Consider the following 20,671-nt stretch of genomic DNA (forward strand, 5'->3'; position numbering starts at 1 on the left):
TTTTGGGGGGGCGCCTGGGTGGCTCAGTCAGTTAAACGTCTGACTTCGGCTCAGGTCATGATCTCACAGTCCGTGAGTTCAAGCCCCGCGTCGGGCTCTGTGCTGACAGCTCAGAGCCTGGAGCCTGTTTCAGATTCTGTGTCTCCCTCTCTCTCTCTGACCCTCCCCTGTTCATGCTCTGTCTCTCTCTGTCTCAAAAAATAAATAAACGTTAAAAAAAAATTAAAAAAAAATTTTTTTTTACATTTACTAGTTTTTGAGAGACAGAGAGAGACAGAGCAAGAGCAAGGGAGGGGCAGAGAGAGAGAGGGAGGCACAGAATCTGAAGCAGGCTACAGGCTCTGAGCTGTCAGCACAGAGCCCGACGCGGGGCTTGAACCCATGACCTGTGAGATCATGACCTGCCTGAGCCGAAGCCAGATGCTTAACCGACTGAGCCATCCAGGTGCCCCTCGATCCTCTCCTTTTATGGAATCTTCCATATCCTTCCTAGTATTCGTGGTAATTTGAGTAACTAACTATTTGAGTTGCTTGAAGATGGTGAGTTCATCAGGTGCAGGTGCAATCATCTTTGTAATCCCTGTAGTGTTTGGTTTGGTGCTTTGCACATAGACACCATTCAATAAGTGCTTGATGAATAAATGACTGGTCCACTGTCTAGAGCCAGAAATATACCGAGGGCTGTACTTCACTCAGAAAACCCAAATTTCTTAAGATGAAATGTCAACAAGCTCGTGTGGAAAATATTTTTAGGTAGGAAATCTTTTTTGGTGACCTAGATATAAACGCATGCATATGACCTCATTTTTGGTTCCCAGTATGTAAGGTCAGACCTCAAAGAAGGGCTTCTCTTTCTCTTCAGGGTGGATGGCGAACAAATTATTACCTGAAATAGTTATTATTGTCCATAACGAGGCCCCTGAAAGAGTCACAGAGCACAGATGAGGTGTTCTGAGGCCCTGCCTCGAGGAGTTCACTATGCTTAAAAACCCTGGGTTGTAGAGATGTAGGGTGGGAAGTCTGAGGTTTCTAGAACCCTGGTTGTATTAACCCAAGAGCTCAAGTGCATTAACTTGGTAATGAGGTGATCCACTTTGAGTGTGTCGAGGTGTATCCATGATCTCACGGTCTGAATGCCTGGAAAGTCTCTCCTTTTCTGTGATTCTCTAGTAACAAAAGAGTTCTGTTCCAGAAGGGGGACCTACACTTTGGCTTTTATAATATCCCACCAGAATATGAGTTTCTTGGGGGATATTATCTTATTCATCTTATTTTATTTTATTTTATTTTATTTTATTTTATTTTATTTTATTTTATTTTATAGAGAGAGTGTATGAGCTGGGGAGGAGTAGAGAGAGAGAGAGATAAGAGAGAGAGAGAATCCTAAGCAGGCTCCACGCTCAACATGGAGCCCCATGCAGGGCTTGATCCTATGACCCTGGGATCATGACCTGAGCTGAAATCAAGAGTCTGACGCTCAACTGACTGGGCTACTCAGGCACCCCTCTAATTCATCCTTTTTAATACAGTATCTGGCGTATGTGAGTGGCTAAGAGAAGCTTGGCAGACAAAACCATGAATGAATGTGTTTTCCTGTTTTGTTGGATTACTTACTTGTTTAAAAATTAAAAAAAAAAAAAAGTCATGACCCCAGGATAGCAAATTTGTGAGCTGCATTGAAATTCTTGAAAAAATATTGACTTATTGTTCCTAGAGCAAAGTATTAACATGTCGTGCTAAAATTTGGTATCTTTTTCCCTACCCCACCCATCTTTTATTTTAGTTTTGCATGCTCCCTGCTAGGATTTCCTTCTCTATTTTCTTTTCTCCGGACCAAAGGGAAAATCCTTGAGATTATTGCATGATTTTGGAGTGATTTCAGACCTCAGATTTTAGCTGATGATCCCCCAAATGGATCATCTTTCCCTCACTATGTGATGAATAGGAGTGCTTATAAAATGCTTACTCAGGGGATGAGGAGGCATGAGTCAGGAGAGAGGGCCATGAAAGCTCTTGATAAGATAGTATAAATGATAGACATTTATTTAGGGGGAAAGGAGGGTGGCATGGAAAGGTATTTTGCACGAAACACCTAAGCAGGGGGCTCTTTTTTACCAAATAACAGAATCGTTCACACAGGAAGTGGAAACAAAAAGATGCTGCCATTTTGGAAAGCATGATGGTGTAATTAATGCAAAGTGCCTAGATTAAACTCCTAGTTGTACTTAGGTTTGTATGACTTAAACCGGCTTACTTTTATGAACCATTTATTTTTCTCACTGGTAAAATTAGGATGATAGTATCTCCTTGCGATGTCAGAAACCTCGGGGACAGTGAATCCAAAGCAGTCAGTAAAGCCTCTGGAACAAAGCAAGCGCTCAGTCAATGGTTGCAGTCATTATTGTCATAAATACCCTCACGGGGGGCCTTCCTCTGCCCTTGGCACTGGCAGAATGAATCTGAGGACAGTCCTGGCCCAAGATTAGCCGAGCAGCTTCCCTTTTTTATTGAAAGACTCTGTTGTCCAGCTTTCTTTCTCTTATTCCTATTTCCACGCCAGTATGCAGAGTTAATATATTTAAATGTATACTCTTGATGTGCTGATGTGCTTTCCCTTTTATGGGACCTCCCTGATGGAGGTCATTTTTGGTTGGTGTTTGACCAGATGTCTGTTTATTTTACTGCAAGGAGAAGATATGCTTTGTTGGGGATATTCAAAATATCAAGATGAACTTGGCATTCCAAAAGAAATCAGCAAGCCAGAGCTCATGCAGGAGGACCCACCTCCAGGACCTGGGGAAACTGTCAAAGCCCCAGCTCCTCTTTTTATGCTGGAGGTCAGTTTTCCCAGGGTGAGGTTCTCTGTCCGTGAACCTGAATCCCCTTTCCCCTCCTCCACCTAATGCTGACATTGGCTTTTCAGTGTGATACCGGCCTCTACTCAGTTTAGGGGCACCTACTTCACACAGGGCACAGTTTTAAAATCAGATGCCTAGTCCCAGCTCTCAGGTTCTGATTCACCTTCAGAGATTTGGTGAAATCAGCACATGACTTTCTGAGAATTACTGTATTCACTCAATAAGCAGGTGCTGTGTATCTTTCACGTGCCAGATTCTGCTCCAGGAACTGGGGCTCCGTTGATGAACAAAAGAGACAAACATCTTCACCTGTAACAAAGTTTACATCTATCAGAGAGAGATGGGCAACAAAAAGAACCCTTAAATAAATTATATTAGCACGTAAAGAGTAATAAGTGCTACATAGGAAAACAAAGTAGGGAGTACATCTCATGACTTTCCAATAACTTCTTCATTATTTTAAATCCTAAATTCATCTGTATTTTTTTGGCCACACTGCCTGACCACTACCCCAGTTGCTTCCTTTGATGAATGAGCTGGGTGTTTTCTGACACGGGACAGGATCCTGACTGTAGTCTAGTACGTTCAGCCAGAGGGCGGGAGCCCTTTTTATGACCTCTCACTGCCTGTACTCTGGAGGACCTGTCCCAAAGTATTAAACAACAAAGAGGAAATTCTCTTTGAGAAAAAAAAAAAAAAGATAATAGCAGAGAGTCGTTGTGGAAACAGAGATCCTTCCTAACATGTTGTCACGGTCTGTTAGCCTGAGGTTGGGTGCCAGAACAGTAATTTGCACCCTAGATGGCTAGTTAGATAAGGAACATCATCCTCTGGCATCATCCCTTTGTCTAAAAGTGTTTGCAAGTGCTTGTCTCAATAGTGGATAAAAACGTATGGTTGCTTTAATGTTGCCTTAGAAACAGATTAATTGCTTAGCTTTGATGCATTCAGTCAGCACGAATTACATAGAAAGGAATTCTAGGTCCTGATGAGGGAGTCAAGGAGTTCCTTTGAATAACCCAAGCTGCCAGTCAATAGAATGAGATTAGGCTGCCCTGTGCACTGGACTGGTAGGGGTGCCAAAGGTGTTTCTTCTCTCTGAGTCGGGTCCTCTCTGGTAGTCAAACCTGGCTACAGACCCCCACAGGGAACCCCTTTCACTGCTTATTCCTCAGGCCTCTGCAGTGGGGGGCTCTTCCCCACTCTTTACCAAGGAAATCTGTCTTGGTAAAAATCTGTCTTACAGGTGCATGTTCCATTCCTATGACCTCGCCACCTTCAACACTGGTGTCTGGGCCTTTTCACTAACCTTCATCACTGCCATTCACATCTGTAGATGTGGCATTGTTAGTTTTCCTTTAAAATAAATAGTGAGCAGAAGACGATCTGGGTATTCTTGACTTTGTGCCGAAGACTCATTTAGATGATGTAATGGATATTCCTAAGCAAGAATCAGCCTTTGATGTAAGAGTTGATTTGAAACCACTGTGAAAAATAGCCTCCCCCTTGTTACAGAGTTCAGTAGACCAGGGCAGAATATAAGAAAGCTGGGCAACAGAATGACATATCAACAGCCTCTATTCCCTGCTTAATTTTTATGGAAATAGGTATTTAAGGAGACAGGGGGAAGGGTCAGGTAGTTCTGCTTGAATCTGATGACAGAGGAAATACCCTGAAACAAAAGAATGAAGAAGGAACTCTTATTTAGATAACATCTGCCCCACATCCTCCAAAGCATTTGGATTTGGTAATTAATTTAGTAAAGAAAGAAACTGAGGTCCAGAGAGTTCTTTCCAGTCGCTCCATTGCCAAAAATCTGTATCAGGGTTTTGTGTCCACTGATTTCACAGATTACAATACTACCACCTTTTGAATATAATTGTGATGTTTTGAAGTTAACCTCAGAAACCCCCTTCCTTTTTCTCTGATAGGAATTTTTACTGATGCATCCGCCCTTAGACATCTGTACCCTTTTGGCTAAGAATATGCTGTGAGATGTGGGTTGGGCAGGAATTTTTTTTTTTTTTTCTGGCTGACCTAAGGGATTGCCCTGAGAGTGTGTGCAGGAAGAGGTGGCCAGGTAATTGGTAAAAAACAAGCAAGTTTAGGGCAATTGTGTCTAGGAACATGCCAGCCTGTACATTACACCACAGCTCTCAGTGTTTGTCTGTTTGAGTCTCTAATCCACAAGATCAAAAGGGAGGCTGTTGGAAACCTTCCATGGGGGTTTGCTACTGAGGCCCTCCTAACCCTTCATGGAAGCCAAGAGGTTTTCCAATGGGCCAGTCCAAGTCCAAATCCAATAGCTCTCTAAGATTACTTCACACACTATCAGGGATGCTGTTATGGAACAGTTAATGATACCAGTCTCAGAGACAGACCAGGGTTTGAATCTTTGTTTGGGAGTTTACTATCTTTATGACTTCCACCAAGTACTTAACCCGTCTGTGCCTCAGTGAAGCCCGTCTCCAAAGTGGGCTAATAATATCTACTGCATAGGGTGATTGTAAGGGCACTGAGCATTACATAACTCCAGGCAGTGCTATTCTCATGGACTGTAATGTAAATGGCAACACTAGGAGTTGTGTAAAATAGCAATGCTCGTTATTGTAAGTATTAGATATAAGAATACATATAAAGAATTTAGCATAGAGTCTGTTGTAGTGTTTGTAAATAGAACCTCCTGTTAATCTCTCAGGCAATTGGCCATGATTTGCTGTTGTGCTGTCTTGACATTTACTTCTAAGAAAGAAAATAGTTGGGGGCACAGAACACACAGTCTTCGAAGAGCTGGAGGTAAGAACGCATGGTCATGGTCAGGGGATGGAAAGAATTTCCATATTCTAGAACTCAGAGGCTAGATCCTAAAAGGTCTGAGCAGCTTGTTGAGGGGATTGGGTTTTGTTTTCAGGGAAATAGGCAACCAAAGAAGAGTTTTAAGGGGAGTGAGAGAGTCAGAGCTACCTTAGAAAGCTCATTTTGGCTGAAATGTGAAAATGGAATGATGAGATTTGGCAGGGATTTGAAGCAAGTGGTGAATTATATCAGTCCTGGGGACAGGCACAGGTTGGAATCTCCGTTCTGGGTTTCCTCTCTCCATTCCATACTACACTCTGTGAGCAAATACTTAACCTTTCTGATCTCCACAGGTTCCCAAGACGTTTTAAGTTGTAAATTTTCCAAAGGTTTTAAACTAGAAATCTTGATTGTATCCTTTTTTATACCTGCCAGGCATTGGGATCATTTATAATTCACGGTGTTTTTTTTAAGTTTTATCTATCTATCTATCTATCTATCTATCTATCTGTCAATGCAGATCCAGATGTGGGGCTGGAACTCATGAACTGGGAGATCATGACCTGAGCCAAAACCAAGGGTCAGGAGCTTAACCAACTGAGCCACTCAAGTGCCCCCAGATTTTTAAATAAAAGACAAAACCTGGTCTCCTTGTTTCTTGCCTGTCCCTATAACTGTATTCTTCAGGGAACCAGCAGAAAGATCTTTGTAATAGGAAAATCAGCTGATCTCACGCTTCTGATCAGAACCTCCCCATGATTTCCATCTCTTTCACGATCAAAGCCAGTGCTTTAAGGTGGACTCCATTCCTTTCCTGATCCATTCCCACTATGTCCCCAGCTTCTGAGCCCTGTTCCCCTTGCTCATGCCCTCTTGTCACACTGGTTCCTCTATGGCTCCTAGATTACACAAAGAAAAGTCCCAACAGGGTCTTGGCACTTACTTGGAATTCTCCTCCTGTAGATATCCACAGGGCTGGGTCCCTTACTTCCCTCAGGACTTAGCTCCAATGTTATCTCATCAGGGATGCCTTTCTTAACCATCCAATATAAAATCATGTATGCTATGTACACACACTCACGTATACACTCACACACACTCTCATACACATGGACTCCCTGTCCTACTTATATTGCTTTCTGCCCCCACCTCTCCAGCACTTTTTAGCATCTGACATTTATTTATTTGTTTCCTCCCTGATAGAACATAAGGTCTTCAAGGACAGAGACTTTGTATTTTTTTTTTGCTTTTAATTCATTGATGAATTCTTAGGACCTAGCAGAGAGCCCCGCAGGTCATTCTAAAACATGTACTAGGTGGCACTCATAAATATTTGTGGAATAAATGGCTGTGTAAGGGAATTTAAACTAGATCTCCCACTACTCTTGCAGGTTGCTTCAATGTCTCCTTGTTTTAAGCGGCGATCCCACAACCTACCCAAGCCCTATAATGACCAAACAAGTAGAATCACGGACCATGAATCTTGCATATTTTAAAAATATGCTTTTTCTCTTTTTTCAGCCTTTTATGTAGAATGTAATTCTGCTACCATGACCCTCTGCTGTGTCTTTAGTGTGGGGAAAATGTCAAAGCTTATCTCCCAATAACGATGAGCTAAAAGGGGCTTTTTGGCAACGGTGGGCTCTCTGAGGGTCTGCCAGAATGTGCCGGGCCGGGGGTTTCTCCTGGGCCACGGTGAATTTCCACTATATGCCATCAGTAGCAAACATAGGCCAGAGAATATAAATGAATGTGTGGGAGGCTCTTAGACTGCCCCAGGCTCTGAAAAGCTCCAGTCTAGCTCCATTTTTAAGTTTTTATCAGGCCACAAGGTGATGTTCTGACTCAGGACCCCTTCTTACCAACACTGTATCTGATGTCATAACTGGCCTTTCAGACCAGAGTTACCCTGACTTGGACCAGACCTTCCTCTATGTCAGCACCTAACCAAGCCTTAGAGGCAGAGGTGATGTATGGTCCAAGTGGGGTTTTGCCTGAGCTGGTGGGTGAGGTTAGTGCCATGGTTTTCCAGTCCACAACTTTGCTTTGTTTATCAAGCTTTATGTGGCTCAGTGAGTCTGCTGCTAGATCTCTAATTACTTACAGCCCTTCATCATGTATATACTTTGTGGTCACTGTTGTTCTGCCACATGAGCTAATTTAGATGGAATTATTGCTCCTGGATTTTTTGGTCACTTGAACCCTGTGCAGAACCAATATATGTTTTCGAATGACCATGGAAAAGGATGACATCAACACCGAGAAGGAACATTTTATGGCTAGGAAAGCTGATTTCACAGCCTGTCAGACAAGAGCCTTAACACACGACTAGACCCGGGCCTGGTTATCTCCCTTTCCTGCTGTGGACAGCCTGCAGATTCTAAAGCGAGATCTGTACCCAGATTCGAAGAGCTGTGCTTCAAGAACCAGATGCCCAACTGCTAACGTATCCGGGGAACTGGGCTTGCTGAAAATTAGGAGGAAATGTACTCTCCTCAAAATATGTTTTTAAAAACTATACTTAATGTGCAGAAATACTGCATTACAGCAGAATATTTTTCCTCTCAAGTACAAATACCATTGACTTTGTGGGAAACCTTGAAGATATCCCTGTGTTTCCAAGTAAGCTTGGAGCCATAGGACATGATTTCATAAAATTCAGTGTAAGGTGTGCTCCAGAATTTAAGATCATTGAGAGGCCTTGTGTTGGTAAAGTTTTTGGAGTCTGAACATCAGAACAGCAGTCTTAATAAGGTGATTTTGGCAATGAAACCATTTCTGGAAGGTGACTATAGTAACCAAAATTTAAAAGAAAACCTGCATTCGCAACAAGGAGAAAATTATTCAGTGCTTCAGAAGTCTTCCCCCGCCCCCGCCCCTTATTGGCTGCTAGTATGCCTAACTATGTAGTCAACAAGGCAAACCTATAATTCAACTTTTCACTTCCAGGAAGTCAATTGTATACATTGCTCCGGGAATGGAGGCTTCATGTAGAAAAGCAGAGAGATTGAGTTGTGAGTTTTACAAAGGATTGCTTAATCAATGGTGGATACTTAGAATAATGATTCACCATAGATGTTACGGTAGCCAAAAATAAACAAATCATTGGTAAAAGTAATAAAAGTAAGTAATTAGTCATGCTTTGGATCTGGCTCTGATGGTGTGATTTTTTTTTTTCCCTACCCTCCCTCCATCTTATTTCTACTGGTAGGTTGGGACAGTTGGAAGTCTACCATTGTACAACATGCTGCGATTAAGACTCTCACCTACATTTTCGGTGGGATTTCATCTGTTAGCCTTCGTGGCTCTCTTATTTTCCCATGTGGACCTTATAAGTGCTGACACAGAAATGGAAGGAGAAGGCAATGAAACTGGCGAGTGTACCGGCTCATATTACTGTAAGAAGGGGGTGATTTTACCCATTTGGGAGCCCCAAGACCCTTCCTTTGGAGACAAAATTGCTAGAGCTACCGTGTATTTTGTGGCCATGGTCTACATGTTTCTCGGAGTCTCTATCATTGCCGACCGGTTCATGTCCTCTATAGAAGTCATCACGTCTCAAGAAAAAGAAATAACCATAAAGAAACCCAATGGAGAGACCACCAAGACCACTGTGAGGATCTGGAATGAGACCGTTTCGAACCTGACCTTGATGGCCCTGGGATCTTCTGCTCCAGAGATTCTCCTTTCGGTAATTGAAGTGTGTGGCCATAACTTCACTGCGGGAGACCTAGGTCCCAGCACCATCGTGGGAAGTGCTGCATTCAATATGTTCATCATTATCGCGCTTTGTGTTTACGTGGTCCCAGATGGAGAGACGAGGAAGATTAAGCATTTGCGTGTGTTCTTTGTGACAGCAGCCTGGAGCATCTTTGCCTATACTTGGCTTTACATTATTTTGTCTGTCATCTCTCCTGGGGTCGTGGAGGTGTGGGAAGGTTTGCTTACTTTCTTCTTCTTTCCCATCTGTGTTGTGTTCGCTTGGGTAGCAGATAGGAGGCTTCTGTTTTACAAGTATGTCTACAAGAGGTATCGGGCTGGCAAGCAGAGGGGAATGATTATTGAACATGAAGGAGACAGGCCATCTTCCAAGACTGAAATTGAAATGGATGGGAAAGTGGTCAATTCCCACGTTGACAATTTCTTAGATGGTGCCCTGGTTCTGGAGGTTGACGAGAGGGACCAAGATGATGAAGAGGCCAGGCGAGAAATGGCTAGGATTCTGAAGGAGCTCAAGCAGAAACATCCGGAGAAAGAAATAGAGCAATTAATAGAATTAGCTAACTACCAAGTCCTAAGTCAGCAGCAAAAAAGTCGAGCATTTTACCGCATCCAAGCTACTCGCCTGATGACTGGAGCTGGCAACATTTTAAAGAGGCATGCAGCTGACCAGGCAAGGAAGGCAGTCAGCATGCACGAGGTCAACACTGAAGTGGCTGAAAACGACCCTGTTAGTAAGATCTTCTTTGAACAAGGGACATACCAGTGTCTGGAGAACTGTGGTACTGTAGCCCTGACCATTCTCCGCAGAGGTGGTGATTTGACCAACACTGTGTTTGTTGACTTCAGAACGGAAGATGGCACAGCCAATGCTGGGTCTGATTACGAATTTACCGAAGGAACTGTGGTCTTTAAGCCTGGTGAGACCCAGAAGGAAATCAGAGTTGGCATCATTGATGACGATATCTTTGAGGAGGATGAAAATTTCCTTGTGCATCTGAGCAACGTTAAAGTATCTTCCGAAGCCTCAGAAGATGGCATCCTGGAAGCCAATCACGTTTCTACACTCGCTTGCCTCGGCTCTCCCTCCACTGCCACTGTGACTATCTTTGATGATGACCACGCTGGCATCTTTACTTTTGAGGAACCTGTGACTCACGTGAGCGAGAGCATTGGCATTATGGAGGTGAAGGTATTGAGAACATCTGGAGCTCGAGGAAATGTTATCGTTCCCTATAAAACCATCGAAGGGACTGCCAGAGGTGGTGGGGAGGACTTTGAGGACACTTGCGGAGAGCTCGAGTTCCAGAACGACGAAATTGTGTAAGTTCTTTTTTTTTATACGTCTATGTGGGGTTGAGTGCATTTGTGAATGGGAGAGCGTATGCATTTTTTTTTTTTTTTAATGAAAAGGCATACAAGGAATGGAATATTTACTGTAAAGGCCCCTTAAAAAATACCAGTGCTCCCTCACGTGCCACTTATCAATATGGTCTATATAGAGATCTTGATTTGGTTTTATTTTTTTTGTTCTGTTGCATACTTTAAGTACACTATAGAGGTTATGATAGAATGAGTTTTGTGACACAGTTTGCCAAACTACTTACGATGGGTTGAAAGTGTGCATTCTGTTTTCAATCACATGATATACATACAAAAAAAAGGAGATATTTATTTACTTACTTATTTGTTGAAAGTGAATATTTAAACCCTCACATTAGGTCCCTAACTTCTTTACTGAGTACAAATTGGGAAAGCCCAAAAAGGAAACACCTTTGAAAAGAGTTTCCTGGCTACCAGGGCTTGACTGGAACATTTTTTTTGCTGCTTGTATCTGATACTGTGTTTCTGTGACAATATAAGATAATGTTTCTGCTTACATGCTAATGCTTAATTATGACTTCATGACCAATTCTGCTTTTTTTAGTTTTATGCCAACTAAAACTAAACTTTTTTTAGTTTTATCCCAACTATGGGAAAAGTCATATAGCTCTTATTTAGTTCTAGTCTGATTTTACTTTCCATGATTAAGTGAACCCTTTTACCCTACTGATAATAGTGACGGAGAGAGAATAAGGTTCTGTTCAAGCATCCTCTTTGACAAGGAACAGGTTAGGGAAAAGGATTGGGAACAATCTTCCTATTGACACTTTACAGTGACACTTGCCAATGTCGTAACACCGAGTGCCTGGTTGTGTGATGATTCTTCCATTGACAGCTGCTATTTAGAGCTATTTCTCCTTCCTTACCTAGGAGGGGGCATTGCACTCACCAAATGCAAAGCAGAAAGTTTGAGTCAATGAGCAATGTCCAAACTGGAAGGAAGGAAGGAAGGAAGGAAGGAAAGAAGGAAGGAAGGAAGGAAGGAGGGAAGGGAGGAAACTATAATATCTGCAGGACAACAAAGGGTATTAAAATGAATGATTATGTTGGTTGAATTTCCAGGAAAAAATATGTAATACAGTTTGTTCTAAAAATGGTTAACTCTTGTGTAAATGTTATGTGATATGTCAAATGCCAAGTATGTTCTCTCCAAAACTACATTCTCCTGCTAAAAGTGTAGAGTGAGGGTGAGGGGGCAGGGGAAGATGGGCAGAGGGAACAGATATTCCTGAAGATGCCTTCCAATGTCTTTACATCTCTTTGATGTTATATTATAAAGATGGACAGTTACTGACTGTGGTATCATGATGGAATCAAGCAAAGCAGAGATTATAATATCCATCTGCAGATGCGTGTGTGTGTGGGGGTAACTTCGGATGAATATTTATTTTATGTTGGTTCTCATATTGCTAATACTCCCCTTATTGGGATGTGTTTTGTTGGGACATGTATTTTACTGAAAGATAGTAATATAGAAGCAAATGAATACCTTGCATACTTAAGGAAGGATTTTCCCAGAGGCCTTGCATTGAATGTGATCCTGCCCACATTAGCTCATAAACTTTATTCCTTTGGTAGGAATTTTTTCTCATTATATTTTTTAATCATTTCAGTTATTGAACCCTCTTGTATTAGATAGCACTTGTGATCTATATAAAAGTATATTACATGTCACTAAAGTAATATTGAATATTATTAAGTGAACTCACAAGGTAGCCCTTAAATATGACCAAATGGGTGTTTTGTTTTGTTTTGTTTTGTTTATTCATTTTACTTAGGATGTTTTCTCCTGGAAACGTCTTGATTTTGTTAATAATGGATCTGTACTTCTTTATTTGAGAGGCGGTCTTTCCTTCTCTATTCTGCCGTTCAGGACTTTTACCAAACCTTAAACCTTCTTTTGGGCACAGTGTAGAAGACGAAGAAGAAGGGAAAACAAACAAACAAATAAACAAAAAACAACTGACATTGATTTGATGGAATAGCTTATTCTGCCAAGCTCCATTTAAAACATTTTCCCTATGCTATTAAATTGATTTAATTCTTGCTAAGGAAGGAATATTGCCAAATTCCAGCTTTAGAAATTTAGATATCTTGTGAAAATTGGTAAGAACGGGTAGAATTATTGGCATACTATCTCTGTATGTATTCTTTGGAGTATTCTAGATCAGTCACTAGTTCCTAGTTTAATAAAACTCTTACTATATTTTAGTCACTAAGTTGAAATACGAAATTTTAGAAATGGCAAACATTTTATTTATCAGTAGAATAAAATTATGGTCCTCAATTTTTTTTCTTTTTTCTAGAATTTTAATTTTAAAGAGTCTTCATCCTGACATTATGGAGTTATTACTGACAAGCTTTGTAGATGCTTTTAATATAGCTCTTGCTTAAATAAATTTGTTTAGGTGACTGGGGCTTAGCTTTCAGCTAGGCACTAAGGATTTCAACAAGTGTTTCTAGAAAAACATAATATCATCAATGATCCCTTCTTCTTTTTTTTTTTTTTTTAAGTGGATCATTTTTTCCTCTGGAAGTTGTTTCTTTTTTCTTTTTTTTTTTAATTTTATTTATTTATTTTGAGAGAGAGAGAGGGAACGAATGAACAATCAGGGAAGGGGCAGAGGGTAAGAGAGAATCCTAAGCAGTCTCCATGCTCAGCGTGAGCCAGATGCAAGGCTCGATCACATGACTACAAGGTCATGACCTGAAACAATATCAGGAGTCAGACACTTAACCCACTGAGCTACGCAGGTGTTGTTCCTAATGCCAGATCCACACTATCAGATCCAAGCCACAGAGCTTATCATCAGGCAGTGAAGGTGAACGATATGGACTCAACCCAGTTTCTCTTAAAGAATGTATTGATAACTGATCCAATTATACAGTTAATCTTGAGAGGTGGCTTTCTTAGAAACCTGCGATATATAGGTAGGACTGTTGATTCCACTGAACTTTATTAACCACTTAAAAAATCTTTGTCTTTGTTTAATGCTGTGCATGAAGTCAGAATTTATGATTCTTTCCAGAACACCGTAAAGAGATTCTTGGAAAAGCCTGGATTATATTCCCCTCCTGTCCTTTAATACTTTTTTGCGATTTCACTCAGCACTGAAAATTCTCCAACCTTTTGTTTCTATAGAATTGAGTTTAATCTCTCTTCTCTTTTGCAGTAGTCTTAAATAAAATCTTCCTTGCCTTAAAAAAAAAAAAAAAAAAAAAAAACAAAGCAAAAAACAAACTTACCTATTTTAAGAAGCCATTAACCAAGGTAACCATTTCTGCCTTGGATCCAATGTGATCAAGGATGGAGATCAAAAGGCAGCCAACTTTATTGATTCCTTGGTTTCAAGATCAAGATAGATTCCTAATCTTTGACATTATTTTTGTAGAAGTCATTTAAATTGATGATATAAGCATATCTGTAACTATTCATTCACATGTTTATATAAATGAGTTGAATTATTTCAATTTGGCCTTGCTTAAGATCAAAATATGTATCTGACAAAGATACTGATACGTGATGAGTGGTGCTTGTAGTCTTAAATAAAATGTATTCTCGGCAAGACATTTTACAATTACAGTGCAAAGACCCATTGATAGATATAATTAACATTTAGCACGTGCTTTTGTATAAACTCGATCAATGACAAATACTAAACCCATGCCAGCTAATCTTGACTTTTAACAGGGAATTCTGTCTAATGTTAACAGCTAATAAAGAATGAAGAACATGCTAATTTGATTTGTGGTTTGGTAGGTGATATCCACAAATTTGAAGTGCTGCTAATGGCCGTTTTTTAATGATGCTAGTTTAATGGAAATACTTATTACAAAATGTTGTTTGGTCTTCCAAAGTCCAACATTAGCTTGACTGTTCTGTAAAATGTTAAGGTTAATTAAGTAACGTAGATACAAATCAAGTTCAATGACTTAGTCGTAACCCAAGAATATTTTTGGAGAATGACTCAAAGATCATGAGCATTTACTATTATATATTTAAGATGCAGAGTTGAAGGACAAGGTATGTAGGTTGGAGATTTTGTGTAACATATTGCTTAGCAAATCAGTTTAGTGGGGGTTCCTAGCCACAGCATAATTTATTAAACAATGGGTCTGTCCAAACTTAATTTTGTTTTAACAACTAGTACATTTTCAAGTGTGATTGTAACGCCATTCGCTTTAGGAAATACAATATGCAAGACATCTCAACAAATATAGCTTTCTTGGCACTAAATATTTATATTCCTGTTTTTGGAAAAAGAAATAGAAAAGAAATGAAATTTTGTTATTATATAGGGTCTGTGGCATTCTTCTTATTATATTCCAGGGAAAGTAAATACTTTGTTTTTGCTACTTATATCACCAGTGTTCTTCTCTTGCTCTATAGAATTCCGGGGAGTAAAGACCTAGCTCTATGAGATGGCAATTCAATTTTGAGAGTAGAACAAATATGTAATACAAGAAAACAGCCAGCTGTAAAAAAAGAGATGAGGCAAAAATGGTAAGAAAGCCTGAAGTGGTCAGAACAGAAGAATAATTATGTGTGTTTGGGGGAATCAGAAATGATGAAAAATACTATAGAAAATAATGTTAGGCAAGAAAGGCCATTGGCATATATTTGAATCCAACACACTCAAGATTTACTTTATGGAAGAAGAATTTTACTTGCTACATTTAACCTATGAAAATGATAGAAGCGTGGTATTTTATGTTGACATAAAATCGTCCAAGGTAATATACTAAAAAAAGAAATTTAGATGGAATAATTTAAGGATTTTAATGGATTTCTGCTTTGGTGGATTATCTTTTCAGACTGGAATATTTATCTCTTCTTAGCTCCACACCACATATTGTATCATCTGCAAATCTAAATTAAAACTACAAGAAGTGCTTTTACAAACGCATGTTTTCATGTATGCACAACTATTACAAATATAAGACAGGGTAAGCGCCAAAAAAGTTTTCGACTTCCCATTCGCTATTGCCAGGAGCCTAAATTGATATGTGAAGCAGGGTTGTTTACCAGATTTCCATGTTTACTGTTGTCATCTCATTTTCCCGCTACTAATTAGAGTTTAGGGTTATAATATAGTTATGTAAATAAATTTTATCTTACCAAATGAGGAAATTTCATAGTTCAGACACACTGAAGTGTTTCAAGTATGGACTCGTTTCTGAATCATCATTCAAGGCCATTCCACAAGGGGATGATTGCTTCCCTTGGTTAAGGCTAGAAAAGAATGTATATATCAATCAATCTGTACATGCATAATAAGCTACTGATTTGTGCCCAGCACTGGGTGAGTTACTACGAAGGAAACAGAAGAAATACACTCCTGATACTCTAAAATGGGAGATAACGAGATAACTCATGTTTGATAAGTCAGACATCGTTATGAAGGCATGGTGTAAGCTGTAGGAGAAGTCTTAATTTTGGACAAAATATTTGCATTTGCTTTTGAAGGACAGAAAGCATAACTGGAGAGAAAAATGTGTTTTTTTAAGATGGAGTAGTATCTTGGTAAATCTGAAAGTATGGAAAATTTCACTAAACAGGCAGCATGGTTATCAAACTGAGTGAAAAACTCAGTGGACATTTATTTTCTTTAATGGGATTTAAAATCATTATGAAGTTATTTAAATTAATCTGAACATATATCCCTTTAAGCCAGTCACAGAAGAACAAATACCTCATGATTCTACTTATTTGAAATATCTAAAATTGTCAGTCCTGGAAATAGCACAGCTGTGGTTGCCAGGGGCAAGGGGTGGGGGGGAGAGGGGAGCTGCTGATCAATAGGTATAAAGTTTCAATAATGCAACATGAATACCTTCTAGAGAACTACCATAAAACATTGTGCCTATAGTTAACAATATTGTATCGTGCACTTAAAATCTGTTAAGAGAGTAGATCTCAAGATTTTTTCAGTACAATAAAATAAAAACTTAAGTTAAAAAATATAAATAAAAGAACTGCTCTATTTAAAAAAAAAAAAAAAGCTTATGAGCTTGCCTCCCCCCCCCCCCCACCGCCCCGTCCCGTACCGCATTGCCTCTTGTATTTCTAAGGAAAATTCACAAGATTTCTAGCAAAATGTTGTCAGTATTTTATTTTGCACTTTGTGAATTAGTCCTTGGTGTCTATGAATGGTTTTGACTTATTTTAATCCTCTACCTCCTTGAGCAGCCCTTAACCCATGTGCCTCCCACTCTAGCCGCATTTTTTCAGAATTAGCAGCATATAGCCACCATCTTGGTAAAACCTGAGAAGATTTTATACCACATTGTGAAATGGGAAGAGGCTTTCTTTCTTTCTTTCTTTCTTTCTTTCTTTCTTTCTTTCTTTTCTTTTCTTTTCTTTTCTTTCTTTCTTTCTTTCTTTCTTTCTTTCTTTCTTTCTTTTTTTCTTTTCCTTCCTTCCTTCCTTCCTTCCTTCCTTCGGACACTGGTAACCCAGGGAAAGAACTTCAGTGAGCTTAATTCTTTTGAATGGAGCAACCTTGAGGGTATAACACCTATAATGGGGTTATTTGTTGTTACATTGCTCTGTCCTTGTTCGCTGAGGTGTAGACACTTGCCTATGGGTTGCAGTATCTTGAGAACCATAGACGTGTTCCCATAAAATGTCTCCTTCATGTTCGGTCATGGATACTGATACCTGCTCACTGGACCTGCAGTCTTGGGGATGTGAAAGCTGTTAGGCCCCTATTACGTTGGACAGGCCATGCAAGTCTTAAGCGTTATCCTTGCAAGGATAGAAGAGAAGTCGCTTTGGGCCAGGTGGCAGGAGGGGAAGAGAGGACAGCCAAATGTAAGGTGAGTCAGTGGCACTAGCAATGATCTTTGTAGCTGCTCAGGGTGAGCCCGCTGAGGGGAGCCCTGTGGAAGGTGTTGACGGAGCAGGCAAGCAGCTGTGGCAGCTGGTGCTCTAGCTGCTGGCTTCCCACACTGCCTTGTACTTTGTGCTCTGGCAGCGGGGAAGTCCAGCAGGTCCTGGGAGGGAAAACAAGCAGTCAACAATATGGGCAGAATTAAAGGAAATCTCCTCCTTTGCTTCCTCTCCTGGCTCAGCCTCCTGCCCACGTAATACCCATCTATTTGCCAAAGGTTGAGCCAGCCAGGGCTCATTTTTTTTTTTTTTTATTCACAGGCCCATACAGCTGTCTCACTGCAGAGCCAGGCGAAATAAACAATGTCTTTTCATTTCCTGCCTTTCTCCTGAGGATTTGGGCTCTAGATGACATTTTCTTTCCCTCTTGCAATGTCTCCACGGGGTCAGATAGGGAAATAGACATTGTGTTCTTTGGTGACACTTGAAGATACGGAGGCAGGGGGCAAAAGCAGAGCCAAACGCAGAACTCTGGTCCCTGGCCTTTCAGGCTGGTGCTCATGATAACAGAGCAACCAGGGAAATTTCCTACACCTGGTGATTCAGATATTAAGGAAGCAGCCTAGGATATTTTATTTCCGGTAGGCTTAGGCATGAGATATCTGGAGTTCTGGGTACTCTTGAAGCCCTGTGATGACCCTTGACACCAAGAGCACTCCACTTTTCCACGTTAGACTTCCTGAGATAAAGATGGACTTGGGACGAGTCCTCAACTGAGATTCCAGACCCGAGTTTGAGCTCTATCTTGGTCCCCTACGAGCCTTGTGATTCTCAGGAAGTTGCTTACGCTCATCTCGCTGGAAAGTAAGGATGATGTAGGCAGAGGTGGGGATGATGGGGACGGCAGTGTTATAAGATGTGCTGAGAACCAGATTTCGCGCTGTGTTTCTTACGATGTGCTTTGGATTTAATCTTCACAGCGCCTGCATCAGCTCGATGCTTCTATACTCATTTTACAGGTGGAGAAATTGAGGCTTAGACAGTACTCACTTTCTCAGGGTCACACAGCTAAGAAGGCTGGATCCAGAATTTACCGGTAGGACTGCCTGAGGGTAAGATCTGTGCTGCTGCCTCAGGGACTGTTCTCCTCTTGAATGGCTTTCATAGGCGAGAATGGACGCGCAGGGGGCTTGTCGTGCCTTGACCCTGACTACAACGTCCCTTCAACGCAGCTCAGAATGGAGAAAACACAGTAGTCATTTATCTTTCTGGAATTCTGAACATGCATTAACCACACTGCACCCCACCCCCACTCTCCATTAACCTAAAAGATCCGTGATCAGACTGAGTCTGAAAAGCAAGAAAAACGCTGATGTTATAAGCCCTCCAGGTACCTGACCTGTTCAATGACTATCTAGTCTTCTGTCTCTCTTATTTTTCCTTCGTTCCTAAATAAAAACGAAACGTCTTTATTAGTAGCTTTCTGTCATTGTCTGCCCTGGCCCTCTACTGTTTAACTTCCTTATATGGCTGAACAATGAATGTAGCTTTTCTCTATACTTAAAATAGTAGTTTCTTGGTCTTTTTTTTTTTCTCTATATATATTACAAGACAGTGTGGATTAATGACAACAGAGAGGCAGGACCAGAGGATGCTTGTTGTCAATATGTTTATAAAAGTAATGGATTATAACCTTTAACAGAAGCCTCCAAATGTTCCCTCTCAACAGAGAACTTTTCTCTGGCACACACACACACGCGCACACACACGCACGCACGCACACACACACACACACACACATTATTTACAGAGATAAAGGTGGGAAAGTGAAATTAAGTCCTGTTTATATAGAGATTAAATTTTAGGGCATGATAAAACAAAAACAATTCCCAGAGGACAGCTTTCATTCTCACACACTAAATGTTATAATATTAACTTGACACAGTTTTTTAAATGAGCTATTTAGTTCAATGTGTGTATCTCTGAGTGTGAGTTCTGCCTATCAGCTGAAAGAGGGAGAGAGAGAGAGGAGGCAGAGAGAGAGGAGTCAGAGGGGGCAGATTGGGGACCAAAAATGGGGCAAGGGGGAGGTGTCAGAGGGAGGTAGGGAGGGAGGGCAGTTGGAGACAGAATGGTGGTTGTGATAGAGGCAGAAACAGAGAAAGGGAAGGAAGCAGGGAGATAGAGTGGAAGGAGGGGAAGGAGAGGGACAGAGAAGAAGGAAAGAGAGAGAGGCAGAGAGGTACCTAAGGTCAGAGGGAAGAGGAGGACGCTGGATAGTGGGAAAGAAAGAGGGAGAGAGAGAGTGGAGGCTCCCAGTGTACAAAAGGGAGGGATAGGCAGAGAAAGGGAGGAGGGAAGAAGAGGGGGCAGGCAGAGGGACAGAGACACAGGCAACGAATATGCAGCCCTGATTAGATTTCAGTTATTACTAAATGAAGTGAAGCCTGAAATTAGTCCAGATTCTTGCTCAAGCAAACAAAAGGCAATAAGAGAGTAAGAAAATAGACAAGGGATTCACTCAAGCTGCTTCTTTATTAAAAATAGACAGCAACTTTGTCCTTGAAATCAAATGTACTTACAACTGCCTGAGTATGTTTGAGGAGCCAGAGGAAGCTTGTGGAATCTTCCTAGGTTTGATAGAATGGATAGGGCTGGTACCTTTCCACTGATTCCTGCTTGCAACAAATGTTTTAGGAGCACCTGTTCCGTGTCACGTTTCCTGGCAAGATTGTGAAACGACATCGGTGACTCCAACATGGCCCCTGCCCTAGAGAACCTCGTGTCTTTTGCTCTCCTGGAGGTGGAGGTGCAGATATTCAGTCAAACACCAGTGCGGATGTTTCGTTACCACCGTGCCCTCCTTGGCATCATCCTCTCAAGTGCTCTTAGCACTGATGGGGCTCTGCTGCCGTGTTTAGGCTGAGAGCAAATGATAATGAGCTGCCAGCATCCCTACCGGCCACCTCTGACAGCGGCAACCCACTCTGTGCCTGCTCTTCCCCAGAAGAGTCTTCTCCCTCCCAGTCTCCACCCCGGGGGTCTCCTGTCCCCGTTTGGCTTCCCTCTTTAATGGAGACCA

At 41.1% G+C, this 20,671-nt stretch overlaps 1 protein-coding gene across 2 annotated transcripts in view; it reads left to right on the forward strand.

The window, feature by feature from the left end:
- SLC8A1 (solute carrier family 8 member A1) overlaps positions 1 to 20,671 on the forward strand; it is a 325,838-nt gene that overhangs the window by 10,377 nt on the left and 294,790 nt on the right. For both annotated transcript variants that reach the window (XM_042982106.1, XM_015537636.2), the window contains exon 2: positions 8,866 to 10,697. In XM_042982106.1, the coding sequence (XP_042838040.1) occupies positions 8,899 to 10,697 (1,799 nt within the window). In that variant the 5' untranslated portion in view covers positions 8,866 to 8,898. The remainder of the gene's footprint in view (positions 1 to 8,865; positions 10,698 to 20,671) is intronic.

Source organism: Panthera tigris, chromosome A3, assembly GCF_018350195.1.
Source record: "Panthera tigris isolate Pti1 chromosome A3, P.tigris_Pti1_mat1.1, whole genome shotgun sequence".
Lineage (NCBI taxonomy): Eukaryota > Metazoa > Chordata > Mammalia > Carnivora > Felidae > Panthera > Panthera tigris.